The 21,241-nt window shown below is 34.5% G+C and overlaps 1 protein-coding gene across 2 annotated transcripts; it reads right to left on the reverse strand.

The window, feature by feature from the left end:
- Positions 1–494: 494 nt before the first annotated feature.
- LOC147078460 (uncharacterized) lies at positions 495–4,618 on the reverse strand. 2 transcript variants are annotated; one of them, XM_085957162.1, is made up of 4 exons: positions 4,442–4,618; positions 3,395–3,504; positions 2,341–3,184; positions 495–1,643 (listed from the first exon to the last, which is right to left on the reverse strand). In XM_085957162.1, the coding sequence occupies exons 2-4, from the start codon at positions 3,496–3,498 to the stop codon at positions 1,545–1,547; spliced, it is 1,047 nt and encodes a 348-aa protein (XP_085813288.1). In that variant the 5' UTR covers positions 3,499–3,504; positions 4,442–4,618; the 3' UTR covers positions 495–1,544. The 2 variants fall into 2 exon arrangements, with proteins under 2 accessions (XP_085813288.1, XP_085813279.1); XM_085957153.1 differs by having other exon boundaries at positions 2,341–3,504.
- Between the last annotated feature and the right edge of the window lie 16,623 nt (positions 4,619–21,241).

Raw genomic sequence — 21,241 nt, forward strand, 5'->3', positions numbered from 1 at the left:
AAAATATTAAATCTAGATTGAAATATTATAATTATCCAAAAAATACCGAGACTTGAATAAATAAATGCATGTTTTTATATATCGAAAATTTTGAGTAACCGTCAATGTCACCTGAGAAAATTCAGAGCATATTTACAGAGGAATTTTCAGTAATACTTATCTCAGCGGATTGACTTGAATTATAATTATTTCTACTTGATTATTTTAATGACAGCTTCAATATAACTATTGTACTATGGTTGATTTGTATAAATACAAAATATATGCGTTTACGTTTTGAATGTATTCGAAATATATTATCTATAAACGCGCATTGAAAATAAAATATATGTATACAAAAATAAGCAAACATCGATTTCTATATGATTTTTTTTCTTCATAATATGACAATTATCATTATTTTCTAATTATAAATGCAGTAAGGTACAGACATTTTCCAATAGTAGATATCATTTTAATCTATATTTAATATTTATTTTAATTCCCAATTTTAATTTTAAGAAAATACGACAAAAAATCGAAATCGTGTAGAATAAAATTATGAAAAATGTCAAATTTGATGTAAGTATATTGTGTTTTGTGATGTGTCGAACTGAAGTTATGGTTGGTTTGTATTTAATTTTTTTCCCTTTTTAATACCAAATTTGGTATTAAATAGTTACAATGTTCTTTGTGATAATGCAACATTGTTTTTAATAATATATGTCTAAAGGCTTTTCTTTGAGAAGAATATATTTGCAAAAATATCTATCTACATGAATATAAAAACCACATTTATTTATAGAAATATTATGATCACACGCCACACTTCAAGTTTATCATTTATAAAAACAAACATTTTTCTATCTATCTTATAATTATTATCTTATTTAAGATTTTTATTTACAATAATTACTCAGTGAGCGACTATAGCTGCCATGGAAGGGGTCTGCATTTCGTAATAACAAATGCTTTTTGGAATATTTTTATACAATAATTACAATTAAGCTAATAGTAGTGAGTTATTTGCTTCTTTCGTGAAAAATCAAGGAAAACAAATCAATTATAATAATAATTAAGAGTTGCCATGATATTAAATTGTATACTTTAGAACCAGTGTAGAGCTGAGTCCAAAAATAACACTTTTGGGGATTTTTTCAATTTTTAATGTTTAATGCCCTTAATTTTAAATACAATAAAATTACGGCTTTATTATTTAAAAAATATGACGTGTATATGCGTTTATAATTATTTTGGTATGGCATACTGGCTCTGATGTACAGAATTTATAATGTATCGATTTTGAGATATTCGAATTAAAACGAATTATATTGATGACGTGGAGGTAAAACCTCTCAGAAATGAAAGAAAAATGATTAGAAAACAATAATGTAAGTTTAATTTTTGTACAATAATATACACAATCAGTCTCAAAAATGAAGAAATATACAAAACTTTCAAAGATATATTTTTGATGTTGCTTTGATAAATATTTTTTATTAATAATATTAATGCATATCTCTTAAGTTCATCAATTAGCGTTCGATTTTTCATAAACAGTTTAATTACGCGGGTATTCTCCGCTTTAGACCTTTAAGTTCCCCTACTAAATCATCATCAGAAGCCACAAACCTTTTTTGCATTCTCGCCTTAGTATCTGTGCTCTGCGAACAAAAGAAAAAACACCATTAATACATATTATAAAAGTAGGCAAATATTCAGTAGTCGTTACTTAGACTTCCTGCATGATAAAAAAGCTAAGTAATTTCGTACTGTATTCATGTTCTTATTGAAAAGCTTTTTTATAGAAGCTTTTATGATTGTTGAACGTAAAAGTGTGTGACCCTTTCGTAGCACGCAGTTATACGAAAAAACACAGGCTGCGTTCAATGAAAGCTCTCTGCGGCTATTTTTAGCTCGATCCGGGCGGAGGATGAGACGATCGAAGCTACCCGCAAAGCCTCTTATTTTATATTGCTTTTATCTTCCCGCTACGATATTCTTCAGCGTGACTTAACAAATTATTTCAAGGAAATTCATCATATTACCGCATAATTATTATTATTCTATCTTTTATAACATTTATTTAATATTACGTTAAAATAAATGCGGAAATAACTAAAATAATTAGTAACGGAAAGATTAAAAATGTAGTTTCAACACGGAAATAACTTATTATTTTTTTATGAATCATTTCAGGTATCAGTTCCATTTAATCCAGTACGATTATAAATGTTTTCCTAAAGAAAGGCGATTGCAATTATTTTATAAAAAAGCTAGATAGAAAAGGTTGCATTAATACTTAGGTAATAAGTTTTTTTTAAATTAAATTGTTTCGCAAAAAAGGAATTGTATACTTACAGGCTTCATTGATTCTTCCATACTCAGGAGCTGCTTAATGGTATCGTAGACTGAGGGCGTGCGTTTGGTCTGTGCAGAGTTGGCCGCCAACATTTGCAGAACGGGACCAGGGAAAGGATGTCGTACCGGTGTGGCAGGCCGCAGCAGCACCACTTCTTTTTGTCCATTGAGCGCTCGCACAACACCTGGCGATCGTGTCGTTGCAGTTACAGAAGGAGCAGCCGTCGTCGAAGAGACTCCCACAATCTTTTGCTTGCGCTCTACTCTTGATGATTTATCGTTTCGTTTGCTTCCCCAGTTGATCCACGGCTCATCATTCTGGTAATCGTCATTGAAATGATCTTCTTCGCGTCGGATAGTTTTCGGTGTAGTAACATCCCGCCGCCATTGCTGTTGTCTATTGTAATTGTCACCATCATTGTTCATGTCGCTGGGTGCAGTATAAACGCTCGTTTTAGGTACGTGATACAGAGGCTTTCCAGCTAATGCTTTCAATTCTCTGACATCTTCGTCTTCAAAGTCTCGAGTGTTTCTATCTCCATAATATTCACCTGTGCGATGATCGTCATAATCAGCATCGTGATGAGCTTCATCGGGTTCGGCGGTGGTATCTCCATTTTTAGCCAACGCGTCATTATACATTTGAGACATTATCAAATTTTGCAGGAAAGCCGCATTTACATCATCATAATCATTCTGCCACCGAGGAGCAGCTTCGCCTTCAAACCAAGTTTCTTGACCAACAGGCAATGATTCCGCGCGGTCTATAGTCCTTGAACTATCGTCGTGGATGTCTCCTTGAATGTCTTCAGCCGGTTCGAATGCTTCTTCGTTGCCGTAATAGCTGTAAGGGCGCATTCTGTCATTATAATAATAAGGATACATAGTTCTGTATACTTGATTTTTGGCGTAAGGGTTGGCTACTGGATAGTAAGGGTAGTGGATGATCGGATCCATTTGATAGTAAAGGTCTTCAGGGTAGTTTTGGGCGTAAGGGTATGGTTGTCGATAATATGGTGGAGGCGCTCGGTATGCCCACGCCGGATGGCCGTACCGTGCTGTTCCGTAGACAGGAAGTGCTCCATTAGGGGCGCCAGATGCCTCCATGGCTCCCAGAAAACACCCCAACAACGTCAAGGCTGCTGTCATCCTTATCATGGCTACCTGAGAAAAAATAAAAACAATTTCTATATAGTCACTATTCCCAATCATTGTATAACATATATTAAGGATGTACGTAGATAAAAATAAAATTGCGATACGTTTCAGTATGTAATACAAAATTAAAGTGATTTAAGTATCGATCAAATAAATATATTCATTAATTATGATTAGCACATTTCCTCATGCAAATGTAATTTATTTTATTGTATCATGATTCGCTGTGAATCGATAAGTAATAAAAATGCTGTTGTGAATTGTTTCAACGAATAAAAATAGGTTGATTGGTTTGACCTCATTTCAACAGGTAATGACCAGGCCTAGCATAAAAAATCGATTATGCAACTTTCTCATATTATTATGAAAACGATTGATTATAATAATAGTGAAAAGGAAAGTTTAGAAAATACAAAATAAAGTGATTATCTATAATAGTAAATACTGTAGATTTAATTGTATGTAACTGTTCTAATCGTAGTTGTTAATAAATAAAATTAATGTCGATTTGTTTTCACATTATGTATCCGTTGGATAAAAATAAATACAGATTATTAATTTTGCAGTTATTATTCTGTCATTCTGTATTATATACGGGTAAATGTGTTTTTTAATTTTTTTTTTAAATTAAATATAATTTAGATGTTATTATCTTAAATCAAAAAATATCTATAATTATTATGAATGAAAGTAGGCCGGGCCAAGCCGTTGAGATTCTATTTTTGGACGATCAATAATATAACTATAAAGAAGCTTCAGACAGAGTTGGCGCCACGGCAACAGGTTATGAGAACGGATTGGGAAACTTTAACCACGTTTTTATATATATTTACAAAAAAAAACACTTATTATAATTGTTTAATTATTAACAGTAATCGAACACACACTTTTAAATGTTTGGATATTTAAAATGATATTAAAAATGTTAAAGTAAAAAACTTACCGTTTAATTTAAGGTATCCAAGATGTAAACACTTTATAACTTGTGTGCAATTTCACTTTTAATTGACAAAATTTAATTAGAATGTATTTTTATTGATAGTATATTCTTTGAAAACTTTTACTTCGTTGATTTAATTTTCTTAGGCCGCTGTAGGCTGTATGCCAAACCGTTTGTGGAAAATGCTTAGGGCAGAATGACGCCCGCAGCTCGGCGCCCTGTATTTATAGAGGTGGCCCGCCCGCGAAGCCTCAGCCGCCCACTCGTTCTCAATGAAAAGCTCGGCGCGCGCTGCGGCTCCTGTAGCCCATACCCATTGGCCAGCGCATCTTCAAGCTGATATCTGATTGGTCGAATTTATTCCAGAGTATTGATCTCGCTTTATATCCACAGGTTGTGTGGGCCGCGGAAATATTCCGTAAATATTAACAAGATAGGAATGACGTCGGTGCGAGGGAGAGGCCGCGATGCCCGGGACGGCGTCCCTTTCCCCCGCGCCGCGACGGTGTTCATTCACAAATTCACCGTGCCTAGTTATGTGGGGACTTGGTCTTTAAATCGGCCCACGCTTCCGCTTTTGTTCCCCCGTTGCACTGCTCAATTTCTTGCGACGACGTGCCGTTTAACTAATGTGGTCGATTTGTTCACAGGGATTATTTATGGATTCGAGTTTTGCCTTCCAAAAATAGAACAAAGGGGTAGTTCTTAATTTTTAAACACCTATGCTTTAATTAAATTTTGAATTTAACATAAAAATGCGCCAGTCTATTTTTAGACCACATCTATATATATTATCGAATTTAAATATGAAACTTCTATTTCCAAACACAAACAAGTCAACAATTCAATATTTTTAGTAAATGGCGTTTTTGTATTTCACACGCACCTAAATGGGTAGTTTAACGTTTCTTTTTTTACGTAGTATTATGTTTTTCAAATCAGAACAATATGCTCATTTACATTAACTGAAGAATCATATATTGAAATAAATATAAGCTAAACTATTTGAACATAATTTCATTATATCATTTTAATTGATCAGTTTTTGTAAGTCATAATGTTTTAAAATATTTTTTCATACATATTATTATACAGATTGGAAGAAATATTATAAAATATTAAGTAGGTATAAGAAATGGTATGTAATATTTTTAACATTATTGCATGCCATTGTTGCACAAATTTAACTGCAAATATATGTACCATCCTGAAAGATTTCTATTAAATATTTAAAAACTTTCAAAATAGTATTTTTTATATAATCAAGAGCGCTTGATTGATCGCGAGGAAAGGTCATTTCTATACTAAAAATGAGTGTTTATTTCACAGGAATCCAATATACGGTCGTGAAACCCTTTTCACTATAAATTTTTGACGTAGCATGAGATCATGGTTCTATGAGTAATATCAAAAATCACGTAGAAATAAATGCAACTAATATAATGTTGCAATGAATTATATTTTAAAATCCTGAACTATACTAGGTATATAGGTATTAAACATTTTTTTTAAGAATGTTACGTAGTTGAAATAATAATGATAGGAAAATAGCATTTTGTTAGTTTGCGTTTTGAAGAATGGTGGAATTATTAAAAGCAGACGGTTGACATTTCTGATCCGATTTTATGAGTTGAACATTCTAAATAATACTTATTAGGTTTATTTGGTTTTCTTTAACACAATGTACACAGTCTTTTTATAAGCTGCAGTTTCATTTTCATACGAATGTTTTTTAGTTCTGGCATATTATAACGTTATGTTTCGTATTCGAAGTTATCATATAAAACAATAATATCCATTCGCATCTAATGTAAGTTTATTGGATTATATTACTCTATAAACTTTCAACGTTTTTCGCATATTTCCAGTATAACTAGAGACTTGAAATTATGTGGACATGTGTTAATTGAGTGATGATACATTTGATATTAATTTGAGAGCAGTAAGGAACTCCAAATATGGGGTATTTATACAACGTTTACTCAAAAATAGCTTTGTTGATAAATTAAGGATAAATTAATATTGATACTATAACTTTATAGCATATTTAGTTGACACCGAAGAAAAATTTTCATCTAGATTCTAGACGATGATGTATTTAGATGTGTTTAACATTTAAAACGTATCATAATTTTGATTGAACTTATTCTGAGAGGTCGGTTCTCGTGGTGCAATGCGTAAGGCGCTGGCAATCTACCCGAGAGTTCTGGGTTCGATTCCCGATGAGGACACAATATTTATGCAATTTTCTCAAAGCCTGGGTGTTTGTGATTGTTCAAAATTACTAACAACCACCTTGTACGAAAAAGCAAGGACATGGTTATTAATATTTCTAAAAAAAAACTTATTCTGAGATCATAACATAAATTTTATCGGTTCTTGTCTCTTTAGTGGAAGCCAGCGGCAAACAAATTTTGAAAATAGCCGATATGCTGCATTATTTATTAGGTTAGGTTAGGTTATCATTCTTGAATTCATGAATTTTGCCGACATTGGCTATGAAAATTACCGATGTTCCCACCTGGCTTCTAGTAAACAGACTTGTACCCAAATGATACATTATTCATCTATTCATTCAATAAGCAAATCTATCTCTTATCATAGAATATTTTAAGTTTATTGTTACTTATCCCCATTGAAAAAATATTTACATTATTTTTTTTTATTTAGCTTCAGTTTCATATGTCTTCGTTCTCTTTAGTAGTAAACGATTTCTTTAACGTTTTCGGTTTTAATCTACTATTTATCGAAACTAATTGATTTATGTTACATAGAATTGACTGAGTATGGAATACAATTTCCACGTTATTTTATACGCTACGCGGAACACACGTGAACAATTCTTTTCCATGATAGATGACTGCTAACATTTCACGGGAAAATTTCCAGGAACTGTTCACCGCGTAGGTATACCTGGAAATGTTCCACAATGATTTTAACCGTTGAATTATAGCGGTTTATGTGGTAAGTTTACAGCTTTTCCAGAAATGTTACTTTACGATTACTGTTTATTGAAATTCCGACTCCTTATTAAATTAAGTCGACCTGTATGTGTAATAATAGTAGTTTAAATTAATATTATTTTCATTTTTATTACTATATATACGTAATATCCAACTCATCTATGCATTTCTGGGAGATGTTGACATATTAAGTGATTTAATATGTTTTTTCAAATATTTTTTGCTGTGTAAATATATTATTTTCATTGATGATTTTTAAATCTAAATACTTTCTCATTTGTAATTAGCCTCAATTTTGAATTCAACGAATATTATTTTATTGTATGTTCAGTAAAAGAATATGACATTCTTAAATCTTGTAAATTATTCGTTGAATAAAAAAAATAGTCAATGAAATTATTAGCTAAAAATTGGAGAGATGCTGACACCGGTTAGTAATTAAGGTGATATTAATACTTTGATTTAAAATACAAAACCCGACTGCCAACAAAAAAAATTAACGCAATTTGGAAAACACTTCAGAGAGCAAAAACTACAAGTTAACCTCGTCGCAATTAGATAGGACGCACATAGTTCAGTTGGCAGATGATATGTGCGCGAATCCCACTGGGTATAGTATTTTAGTAAAAGATTTTTTTATAGTGGTTATAGATATTTTCAAATGATGTATACATATATATGTTTACCTGAAAATATGTATTTTTTTATTTGTACAGGTAACGTATATATTTTTTAAATTAACGGTTTTTATTTATATTACATATATACATATTTTTTTTTATTGAACACAAAATGTCTAAAAAACAAAGTATTCAATCAATGTGTATGTCGTGTAATTTTACATGCGTGTGAAACAAGGGCCCATAGTAAAATGAGATGTCTCAGCGTAGCATGTAGAGGCGTATGATAGGTATAATTCGTAAGAAGAACATATGAAAAGGAATACACAAAGGTACCTACATAATAATATGTAATAGAGTGGTTAGCTAAAATCCTGAAATGTAAATGACAGCACACATAGTTTGAAGAAGAAACAAATGTTGGACTAATCTAGTCACCTAGTCGTGTAGAAGACGAAGTTCAATTAAAATATATGGCAACCCCAGGGAACTCGAAAATAATGGAAACTGAAATACCTAACGGATAAAGCGATAGCAGGTACCCGACTCGAGTAAGGAAGAATCCGGGTTAAACTTACACACGTGTCAAGAATACGGTGTACGTCGAATACTGAAAACTGCTCTCGGTTTATGAATTTACGCTCATTTAATGTTGGTGTATTACACACACTACTGCACGTGCATAATGCGTGCTTCATTTTCGTAGGACACTCACACATTCAAAAACCCTGCATCAACATGCGGCGTATTGAATATAGCCTATCGGTATTCTATTTATTATCTGTTCTGTGGGCAACCCAATGCAAATGTGCAAGAGGAATGGAATCAACTTGCAGAGGCTTTAATCCAGCCGTGGATTGTATTTTAAATTTTTATTTATGATAAGATAATGTTCATATTTTTGTAATCAGTATCAGAATTTAAAAGGGTTTAGTACATTTCTTGTTGTCTAAATGACGCAACCCAAAATTAGGCAAAGAAAACCTTCTACTATATAGATGGAGTCTAAACTATGAAAATGAAGCAATATTTTTTTTTCATAACGAAAAACGTGAAAAGTGAGAAAAGTTTTACTCTTAATTAAACAATTTTACGTAAGTACGTTAAACAGAGACTCACTTCAGTGATTTTGATATAGAAACCACTGAAGGCTCAACTTAGCTTGAAAAAGTATTTTATCAACATCTTTGATGGAATTTTTTAATATAAATAATAATTAATTGAATAAAAGTTCTACGAACATTCACTTAATACTATACTAAATTTTCAACATTATAACTATAACATAATATAATACACACAATAATAACCACACGTTTATAAAAATGTTTAAATTCAATTTTAAAAAGGATCATACAGAAAGTATAACTATAGTTAGTTATCTTATCAGTAATACAATTTATAAAAGTTTTCACTACTTATGAAGCTTATGAAACTTCTTACAAAAATTGGTCATCGATCTTCATTAGCATATATTATTAAGCTTCACTTGGAGTTGGTTGTTGAGTGTTACTAAAAACAATAATCTAAAAGCTACCTTTTATCTATATATTCTCACGTAGATGACACAGCGACGGAAAATGTTTCTAATACAAATATGTATATAGTCTGCGAATGACATCTTAAAAATAAATAAATTTAATGTCTACATATTATTAAGAAGATACCATATTATTTTGAATCTATTCGTTATTGAGAAAACTCTAAATACTTATTTGCATTCTGTAACGATAAACGTGATAAAGCTACGTGATAGTTGTATACAGATTATTACCGAGTTTATTTATATTGTCATTATGTTGTCGAACTTGCTTAGCTGACCATAATGTGAAAATAATATAGTAGTTTATTTGAAATACAGATATATTTAATTTAACCGGATACTGCTTTCCGTACCGTGGCGTAGAACTAGCTCAGAGAGAACTCTACGCCGTAGTACGCTGTTGAAATAGAGACTATAATATTATTTATTCGTTAGTCCTAGTAAAGTTTTAAATTATAAAAAAGTAAGAGTAATTTATTTAATATAATTACAATTTTAATTAGAGTATATATCAACAAATTAGTGTATGATCATTTAATTACCACCCTGAATCTATCCGCTGCTGGATGAAAGCATCTCCAAGCCGATACTACACATCTCAACCCGAGTTGCGTTGCTATGTAGTTTCAGAACTTAAGTTATTTTGTCAATTCAGTGACCTTAATCTCTATATTTCAGATGTTTTTTACCTCTTAAAACCACTCGATGACTATATTTATCCAGCAATTGTCCCTTTTTCGAGCTATGTAGGTACCTATATAGTATATTTACATTTGAGATTTTGAGCGAACTCTATTACATCGAGAACTCTTTTAAATCATTCCGCTTTTTGTTCTTTTATGTTATGCCCAGGATGCACTTCTCCATGATACACTATGCTGCTCCAACTCTTTTTACTGAGAGTCCACGTTTATGCATATGAGATGTTGAATACAAATTTTGGTTTTAGGAAGAGTCAGTCGGATGTCACTTTTGAAAGTATGATTTATTAGCTTTGTTCTGCGAATAATTTCAAGTATAGATACATTTGTCAATTATAGACACCACGTGTCTAAAATCTATATCTATTACAAGTCTTATTGTTGCAGTTATGAGATTCAAACCTGCAACTAGTCAATTAAGAAGGGAGCGTCTAATCTTTAACACACTGTGGTCGTGGTTATTGATAAATAACTCTCAATCGCGTGCAGTAAATTTTTCTTGTAGGGTTATTAGTGAAAAAATATACAACCACTATTACTACAATTATCTACTTTTTTTAATTACTTTATTCTAGAATAAATAGTATTCAGTAGAAAATGTGTGGTATTGCGGAGTGATAGCTCTACGTTATTCTAAAAATATTACTAACAATATACTCGTAATAAAACGTAATATTGATAACATAATATAATCTTTAAATATACGTAGTCATATAGACTTTCCATACAATTACACAATAAATCGGTACATCATAATATTATTACATAGTAGGTCCATTATCGATTATTTGTGGGTATGCTCCGTATCTATAGCTTCTAATGATGGTACGCCACTGTTTCTATATTTATTATTAAGTAATAACCAGTGTATTCTTGGATATTAAAGAATAGCTTATCCAGTTGAGTGTGTAGTGAGAAATAAGGCTTTGAATTCGTTCAGTTACTACCTCTCGACAGGCATAAATAAATATAGTCCGCTCCATTTAGTTCAGCCAGTGACATCATGGCTTGGCAGAGGGCCAAGAGTCTGGACGGAACATTTTGGATACAAACCACTCACAAGAGAGTGAATAAATGTGGAGAAACGTGAGTAATAATCATACAGAGTAAAATAAAATATACAATGTAATATCGGAGCATACTTTCCATTTATATTACATCTTATAATAACGTATGTGAAAGTCCTACAAATGAATCATCCTTAGAAGATGACTATATTATTTATCTTTTGATTTGATATCTTACAACAGGGATACGTTAAATCAGCGTTTCTCAATGTAGCCATAGAGAGAAAATATTAAATGTAACTTCTTGTCACATCTAATGGCATGGTTTGGCGATGCGCTACGAAGGTCTTAAGACAGTCTTAACTCGATATGATTTTTTGTAAAACAAGTGGATTCAGGTATCCTTGAATGCCACATGATCTGGATTAACACAATAATACTAATGCCGTATGGTGTCGACAAACTCCACCTAAGGAGGAAATACGAATCTAGAAGAAGAAGAATATGTAACCGAGGTTTTATTAAAAGAATTCTAAGTACATGTACTTAAAAATGTTTTTCTATTATTTATGAAAAAAATCATGGTATTAACTGATTGTTATCACTACTAATAAACTTGATACAAAATACTTCAGAATCCACGATATTTTATCTCAACGTTCTGAGGCATTTATCCATATTGAAAGATATTCCGTTGGTTAATTATTTACGATAAAAATGGTCATGAGTCATGACGCAGGTATACTTGCAATTATTCAACAGCGACATAATAGAAAAATATTTTATTTTTACCTCTTATTTCGTCATGTACTGAACTGTTGATATCGCTATTCAGGGTATGGTGAGACAATTAATAAAGAAAGTGAGAACGTTGCAAACACACATTTCGATTAAAAAGGAGATATCGAAGACGTTTAAGAAAATCTTTACATAATTCAATCTGTAGACATGGATATTTTTATACGTATAAGAAAATGTAGCTGAAGAAAAAGTAGTGATTAAATTATATTTCGTATTGCAAATCCAGTGCAGAGTTGTTTGAAACATTCTACTTCAGATATTCATTATGTTTGTATATATATATTATATTATATGACAAATATATGCATTGTTTTTTAAATAATTTTGATAAAACATAACACGTACATTTACCTACACAAATAATAATTAACGGCCCACATGCTCAGCGTAGGTCAAAATGGAGCTTTTATGGTATTTTCAGAGCATAACTCTGGACATTCCTTAAACGTTGTAAATAGTCTATTTATATAATTTTGAAGCCTTATTATCCTTTATATTTATTTTAAACATTTGATGACTGCATAAAGTATTTTTGTTACATAAAATAGTATTCTTTTAAACCTCTCGATCTAATGTTTTAGAATATAGTCATATTTCAGTACGTCCATGAGCAGTGGTGTTAAGATTTTTTACATTTATTAATTTTTAAACGCATTTACAAAACCATTATTAAAATTAATGTTTATATTATATTTGTCAAGAATTAGGCTTTTTATTATTCAAAAAATGGGCACGATTAACTCGTGAAATGAAGATAATTATAAAAATACTGATTATAAACTATGTTTTTGACCATTCAAATGTGATAAACATCCTACGAATAATGATTGTTTTATAATAATTATTGACCTAAGAATAAAGTAGTATTTTTTTGAAATACGCTATTTCTATTGGCATTTCCCAGTGGTTAAGCTACAACATACGGCCGTAGCCATAAATTGACAAACGATAACTGAAGTAGGGAGTAAGATCATGTTAACGCGCGTGTTTGAACAAGTTTTATTTGCAGGGCCAAATCGACATTGCCTTTCATTAGTGTTATAAGCCTAAAAACAAATTTCTTATAGCATGAATCATCAGTTTAACTATTCATAATTTAATATGTAAATAAAAAAAACACTATTTCCGTTCGAGTATACAAATTAACTGAGTAATATTAAGTCTTTAAAAATATGTGTATATCATAAGAGTAATATTTAACTAAACACTAAGATATGATACGGTTTTCATCGTAGGCTCGAAATAATGAATTGTGAATACTTTCACTTTTGAGTCTATATAATTTATATAATATTATCATGTAATCGAAATTGTTATTTTTCGTATTTTCTAGCATGTGGGTTGAATACATTGAAAATAATTTGAATAAAAATGCGATATCATTGTCCAGTTAGCCGATGGCTTGAAGAGGTTTTTTTCGGCAAATAATCGAAGAAAAAATCAGTTGTTTCATTTTTCAAACATGTCTGATTTTCTTTTATTAACAAGAGCAAACTTTCAAACCATTTCGTCTTATAATATGTTGTAGTATGGAACGTGGGACGAAATCTTTTGTTGGGCCAAATGAACCGCCCACATCGGCCCGACCTCGCTTCGTCGAAAGCTTTCGCCTTTGTCTCGGTTGTACTAGCTACTGACGCTTGTTTAATTTTCTACGCAAACATGTATCTCAATTCTGAATAATTAAAATTATGTTTATCGTTAGATTGCCGATAGCCAGAAAAATTCTACGCCCTATACAAAAAACATTGAAAGGTCTCCCTGCTAAAGATACGTACATGTCTTATTAATATAATAAAAACATGTTTTTTTCTCGAACACCATCTAATGTGATGTATTTCAAAGTCTCAAAAATGGAATATACGCTGCTACAATTTAACGAAAAGAGGTCGTTTGGAAATCATAAAGTAAAACTATCAAACATAAGCCATAAACCATACCTACAATAGGAAATATTGGCGAGGTGTGTAATTTTCGAGGGATTTACATGACATTTATCATCCAAACAAAAAGAAAACTCTCACCATAATGCCCATTCTAGTAGCAAAATAGTGAAAGGCACGTATTTTTTATATTTATAACATACCGTTCACAATAAATCGATTGGTGAAGATTTTGGATCGATAAGACCAATAACATATGCGAGTTTTGTTCGCAGTTAAACCAAACCTCCATTAGCATACTGAGCCGCTCGAAAATCTTGTCTTCCTCATCACACACAATATTAAATAAAGTAATACAAGTGCGCAATTAAAATTCTAAGTCAATTAAAACGGCCCACATGCTCGTCGTAGGTCAAAATTGAGTTTTTATTGTATTTTAAAACCATGATCCTGGACACTCCTTAAACGTTGTGGATAATCTATTTATATAATTTTGAAGCCTTATTATCCTTTATATTTATTTTAAACATTTGATGACTGCATATAGTATTTTTGTTACATAAAATAGTATTCTTTTAAACCTCTCGCTCTAATGTTTTAGAATATAGTCATATTTCGGTACATGAATGTACAGTGGTGTTAAGATTTTTTACATTTATTAATTTACCAGTAGTATAATTTATGACGAGATAATTTTAATAAAATATTTACGATAAAAAATTATATATTACCGTTTAAAAAAAAATAAAAATAAATTCGGTTAGGTACATGTTCAAACACGCGCGTTAACATAATTTTACTCCCTACTTTAATTAAAGTTTGTCAATTTATGGCTACGGCCGTATGTTGTAGCTTAACCACGGGGGAATGCCAAAAGAAATGGCGTATTTCAAAAAAACACTACCTTATTCTTAGGTCAATAATTATTATAAAGCAATCATTATTCGTAGGATGTTTATCACACTTGAATGGTCAAAAACATAGCTTATAATGAGTATCTTTAGAATTATCTTCAAATGTGTTAATCTTGCTGATTTTTGAATAATAAAATGCCTAATTCTTGTCAAATTTGGGATCACAGAGATTATCAATATAATTTTTTATCGTGAATATTTTACTAAAATTATCTCATAATAAATTATACTAATTATTTTATAAATGCGTTTAAAAATTAATAAATGTAAAAAATCTTAACACCACTGCACATTCATGTGCCTAAATATGACTATATTCTAAAACATTAGAGCGAGAGGTTTAAAAGAATACTATTTTATGTAACAAAAATACTTTATGCAGACATCAAATGTTTAAAATAAATATAAAAGATAATAAAGCTTCAAAATTATATAAATAGATTATCTACAACGTTTAAGGAGTGTCCAGGATCATGGTTTGAAAATACAATAAAAACTCAATTTTGACCTACGACGAGCATGTCCCCCCTTAAATAAATGTATGCAACATCAAAAATGACATGCGTATCGCGCGGTACCGTGTATTTTTAAGTAGATGTCAGTAGAAGGGAGCTTTCGTGATTACTGTATGACGTACGTTTATTCGTTTCTTGTTGATATTTGGTGTTAAATTGGAAGATGTATTTGTTTTGCTTTTTTGCAGTTTTAATTTAAGTACTATATACTTATAGCGCCTGTACACATGCATGGAATTACTGTCGGTAATTGTGCTTATTTTAAACTGTCATAACAATAACTGTTTACACGTAAAAGTGCTGACTGGCTCTCCAATCTCATTCTTCAAAAGTAAGCGAGCTACTTACTTACTTAGGATATTGTGCTTATACATTTGGGCCACCTAGACGATTTTTGTAGTCTATCCCCTTTATATGTAGTATCTATCGGGAGTGAAGCATGATTGTGAGTGAAAGGACCCGGCTTCGGCGGCTTCGCGACCGACCGAGGCCAGGTTGGAGGTCTGGGTGAAGGGATCTCTAGTAAGTATTTAAAAAAAGTGCTTATGACGAACAAACATCACAGTGAGGACCGCCGCCGACACAGGCCGCCGTCGTCTCCCCATCCCACACCTCGCTTTCGTCCGGCCCCGCGGAGTCCAGCGTTCTGTCCGTGGAGTCCAGCGTTTGGTCCAGTTTGGTTCCAGTTCTGGGGTCCTCTTCTTCAGGTTTTGGGAGTGAGTTCCAGGCGTATGCTCCCAGGAAGACCGGGAGAGAGGCTCGTAGTTAATCGGTATCTAATGTACAGCAAACATCGCATCTTTTCCGTCTGTTGCTTCCGGGTCTTAGCCCGCTTGCTCATCAAAATTTGAGCCGCGGAAGGGGGAAAAACTCCGGAGGTGAGCAAGCCCACCTCCGGCCAAAAACCCCTCCGCTGTGGTTTTAGTCTGAAAGGAATATAATTTATTAGTTATCCGGTCGTCAGGGATGATCGGCCTTGGCAGCGTGAAAAGGGTCTGAAATGAAAGAAAATAAAAAAGAAAAAGAAAAATGTGGGATGTGATAAGTTAGGGGGGCATCAGAAGGAGTACCCTCTTGGGCCGGTCAAATTCTGAATGAGCGTGTATGTCGTATTGTAATAAGTCTGAAATTGTCGTGTTGGGATGGATGTTGATGGAGCTGTAGAATGGTTCGTGAGCTTGAGGATATGGGTGTGGAGGGTTTCCACGTTAAGATTGCTGTAGAGTGTGGTGTTCCTGACAAACCAGGGAGCATTTGTGATTGCTCTGAGAGTTTTGTTCTGTGCGATTTGAAGTCTGTTGATATATTTTAGGCCTGCATATGCCCAGACGGGGCACGCGTAGGTCATGATGAACGATAGCTGTGTATAATAGCAGGTTGCTGCGATATGCAAGCTTGCTCCTATGACCTATCATGGGTTTGAGCTTAGCTAAGACTATGTCGGCTTGGCGTCTCTTATCGCTAATGTGTTTGGAAAAGTTGAGTGCGGTGTCTAACGACTCTTACGAAAGACCAAGATATTTGACCGTATTGGTCCAAGGGATTTTAGTATTATGCATTACCAGGTGTGGAAATTTGCGCTTACGTTTTTGTGGTCGTTTTTTAAAATTGCGCTTGAAGCAAATGGCGTTACTTTTGTCTGCGTTTATTTTTATGAGCCACTTGTCGCACCAGGCGGAAACCTGGTTGACCGACCTTTGGACTAATTCTGTAGCTCTGTCTTCGTTCATCGATTGGGAGAGGATCGCTGTATCGTCTGCATATTGTGCTATTATGCAAGAATCTGCTGAGGTATCCGTGGGGATTGGAATGTCTCTTGTATATAGATTATAGAGAGACGGAGAGACGGACCAGAGACGGAGCAAGCACGGATCCTTGAGGAACTCCGGCACTTGGAGGTCTGATGGTGGATTTGTCTCCGAACAGTTTGACTGCGAAGCGTCTATCGGTGATGAACGAGTGTAGGATTTTAATGATTGGCTGTTCGATTTCGGCCTCAGAGAGTTTAACTATGAGTCCTTCGACCCAAACTTTATCGAAAGCTTTAGCAATGTCTAAGAACAAGCTTACTGTACATTTGTGGTGATTGAAACCGTCTGTTATATATTGTGTACCCGCAGCAGTTGGTGGTTCGTGGCGTGACCGGCTCTGAACCCATGCTGTATGTCTGGTATGAGTTTCTTCTCATAAATTATGATTTGAAGTCTGGCATTTATAAGTCTTTCTAAAAGTTTGCTCATCGTAGGGAGGAGGCTGATCGGCCGGTGATTTTCGGGGCGTGTGTGATCCTTGCCTGGTTTTGGCAGGAGGATGACGTCCGAAAGTTTCCAGTCATCTGGAAAGTATTGCATCTCTAAACAGGCATTGAAGATCCCTGTTAAGGCAAGGATGCCTTTTTCTGGTAAATTATTGAGAGTGAGGTTGCTCACCCCGTCATTGCCTGGCGCTGAACGATTTTAAAGTCGTGAGATTAAGTATTCAACCTTCTGAGTGGAGGTTGGGGTAATCGGAGTTGGTGGAGGATCTATCCTATCATGAATTATTGCGCCGGCCCTATCTTCAATTGAGTTAAGGTGTCGTCTGGTGGACCTTTTAGATGTGTCTATATCGTTGGGTCTAAATTGATTTTGGAGGCTGTCCGCGAATACCTCAAGTTTCTCCTCTGTCGTGAAAACCATTTTATTGTAAGCTTTCAGTAGAGTTATTGGACATTTCTTTGTCCTCAAGGCTTTAGAGAGTTTCCAGAAGGTGTCACTACCCTTAAGTAACTCTGTGAGCTTGGCGTTCCAGGTCTCAGCAGCGTGTTCCGCGATTAGGTTCCTAACCTTCTTCCTCAGTTTCTTAAACTTGCGGAGAGAGGGCTGGTCCCCCAAGATCTGGGAGATCTTTCTGGCACGGTTTCTCGCCGTGATTTTGATTCTAGTGGATTTTGACATATCCAATCTATGGGTATCAGTCTGACTGATCAACGTGGAAGCAGACTTGACCGCCTCGTTTATGGAGGCTGTCAGGTCCCTTATTGCGGAATCTATTTTAGGTGTTGACGAGAGATCTAATTGAATCGTGTGGTGTTCCTCCAGGTGAATAGCAAAATCTTCCCAGGATATTTTATATCTTTGGGAGTCAGGTGACGTAACTAATGGGTCCAATGCATCCCCGAGGAACATTAGGACCGGTTTGTGGTCTGAGTTTAGTTCATCTACCGTGCGAATGATGGGAATATAGTTTGTATTACGGATGATGGCGAAATCGAGAATACTAGGCATGCCTCTGGTCGGGAAATTAGTGGGCGTCAGAGGTGCGACTATCACTGATTGGCTAGCTTGAATGAAATCATGTAGTAATACTCCACGAGCTGTTGACTTACGGTTATTACAAGCGGAATGCTTGGCGTTAAAGTCTCCGGCTATGATTGTGGGAGTATTATTTGTGTCCAATAAATTATCATAATCTGACCTGGTGGGCTTCTGTCTCGGTGGACAGTAGATAGATGTGAATTTAACTAAGCCGTAATTTTTAGTGGTGACTAATATCGAGGTAGATTCTATAGCCGAAAGTGTGGCGCGCGCGGGTGGCTGTAAGTGTTTTGAACAGTGCTCGATATGAGATTTTACGATGATGGCTGTTCCGCCACCTTTAGTAAGTCTATCGGTTCTATGGATAGTGTAGTTAGGTATGTTAAAACGATGCGAGGGTTTAAGCCACGTTTCATTGACGAGAAGTATGTCAATGTCGTGCTCTTGCAGGAAGTATCGGACTTCGTGTTTGTCGTTGAGGAGTGAACCTTGTGTATTCCAGAATGCGGTCTGAAGTGATGTAGGTTTACCAGCCATAAAGGGTTGGGCAAATTAGCTCGAGCGAGGAGTGGACATTCGGAGGGCTTTCATCCTTTGGGACAGCATCAATAAGTGCTGTACCTGTGGATGATCCTGAGGGAGGGTGATAAATGAAGAGGGGTGTGGTTTTGCGACCTTGGAGGCGGGTTGAGTCGGCATCTGCTTCATGCCGTGGGGGTCCTGGGATCGGGGGGCGCTGGTTCTCTGGGAGGCAGCTCGTGCAGCCCAGGCGTTTGGACGCTGCACCGGCAAGCTCATCAGAGGTTGCGGAGGCTGGCGTCTGGCGAATCCTTGGTTGCCAGGTCAGTGACTGCATCCCTTGTAGTTCGCGGGATGAGGTCCTTGGCAGTTTGCGCAAGTTGCTGGACCCATCTCGCGAGTGTGCAAGCAGGAGGAGGAGATATGGTTGTCTCCGCATTTCAAGCATCTCGGGGAGGCGTGGCATGTCAAGGCCGAGTGACTGAATCCCTGGCAGTTGTGACATTGCCTGGCGGAGGGTTTCCTTCTAAGTGGCTCAACCTGGATGCAGATTTGCCAGATTGAAGTCAGGTTATAGAGTTCCTTTCCTCTCTCTGTATTCTTCACATCCAGTAAGACCAGGGGCATGGGGGTCCTGTTTTGTCCTTTCCTCATCCTCTGGACTTTGAGGACGGGAAAGTCGAGGTTTGTATTAAGTTCCTCGAAAATATTTGCCTCGGGAAAAGCAGGATCCAGACCTCGGATCACGGTTTTGTAGGTCTTTTGCTCCGAAAGCATGTACGTATGGTACGCGGTCTTTCTTCTCTGGAGGTAGTCTTGAGCCATTTTGAATCCATCTATCGTCGGGAAGGTGATTTTCATTCCTTGTTTGGTATCGACTGCAGTATTTGTTACCGACTGCAGAAAAGTAAGCGAGGCGCGATGTTGTCATTTTATACTACTATCTGACAGGCCGTATTGAAAATCGGAGCTCAAAATGAGTAGTTCATTTTTTTACTTGCATGTTCGCCCTTATCGCTCTACAGCGCAGGCGCAGATCGAAAATAATCTTACTTGCGCGCAATAAATCATCACAATTTGGAATCTTCCAATCTTGTTTGATTTATGCACGCAATTTTGCAAACTGCAGGATAATACATGTTTCCCCATACATTTTCTTACTGTGCACAGTACATCCATGCACCTGCTAACGGGGTATTAAATGTGTATTATGATTGTCAGACAAATCATAAATCAACAATAAGAATTTTTTAATATAAAACAAAAATAAAACTTTAACATACCTATCATAATAATTATTAACGTGATGTATGTGACCACAACTAAGAGTTGGGAGTATGAATTGATATAGCTCTATGCAACTGTTTCAATATGAGTTACATACACTTGAAATCAAATTGAAAATACTCAAATACTTATAATTCCTGTATATTTCTATGGTATGGAAATTTGTGCATTCAAGAAAGTTATAATATCTATATATATTTTTAATGATTTTTGTTGTGTACACACTACTGACTGTAGGGTATTAATAATTTTGGTAATAGATATGGTTTAAAAACAAAATGTCCTGAACCACATGAAAAAGCAGAAAGAACTGTTTAATCTACAAATAGCAGAAATTTTTGATGCTTCGGATATATGTTGGTAGAAGATGGACATCCATTTATACTACAAAGCAGTACCAATGTTTAAAGTAATTACATCGAGGAACAAATCGGTGATGATGTAACGACGTATATCCGATAGAAGCGGGACGAAAAGAAGAAGAATCATGAATAGCTTATATTTATTTATTAATTTCAGAAATAATTACTCAAAAATAAATGTGGCTGTGTCGTAATTATTTTAAAAATAAATGAAAAATCATTTACGTAAAACGTTGAATTGAGTTAATTCTAAAATTAGATTCCAGCGAAAGTTAACATTTTAATTGTTCTAATTTTCGCACCGAATCGTGGCGGCTGTTATAATTTTAAACCTATTGTTAATTACAGCCCTTAACGCCAAGGATGTCGGACCATGTTTTAAAAATAGCGAA

This window comes from Rhyacophila brunnea, unplaced genomic scaffold (genome assembly GCF_057557595.1).
Source record: "Rhyacophila brunnea isolate RB1 unplaced genomic scaffold, BYU_Rbru_1.0 scaffold_11, whole genome shotgun sequence".
Taxonomy (NCBI): Eukaryota; Metazoa; Arthropoda; class Insecta; order Trichoptera; family Rhyacophilidae; genus Rhyacophila; species Rhyacophila brunnea.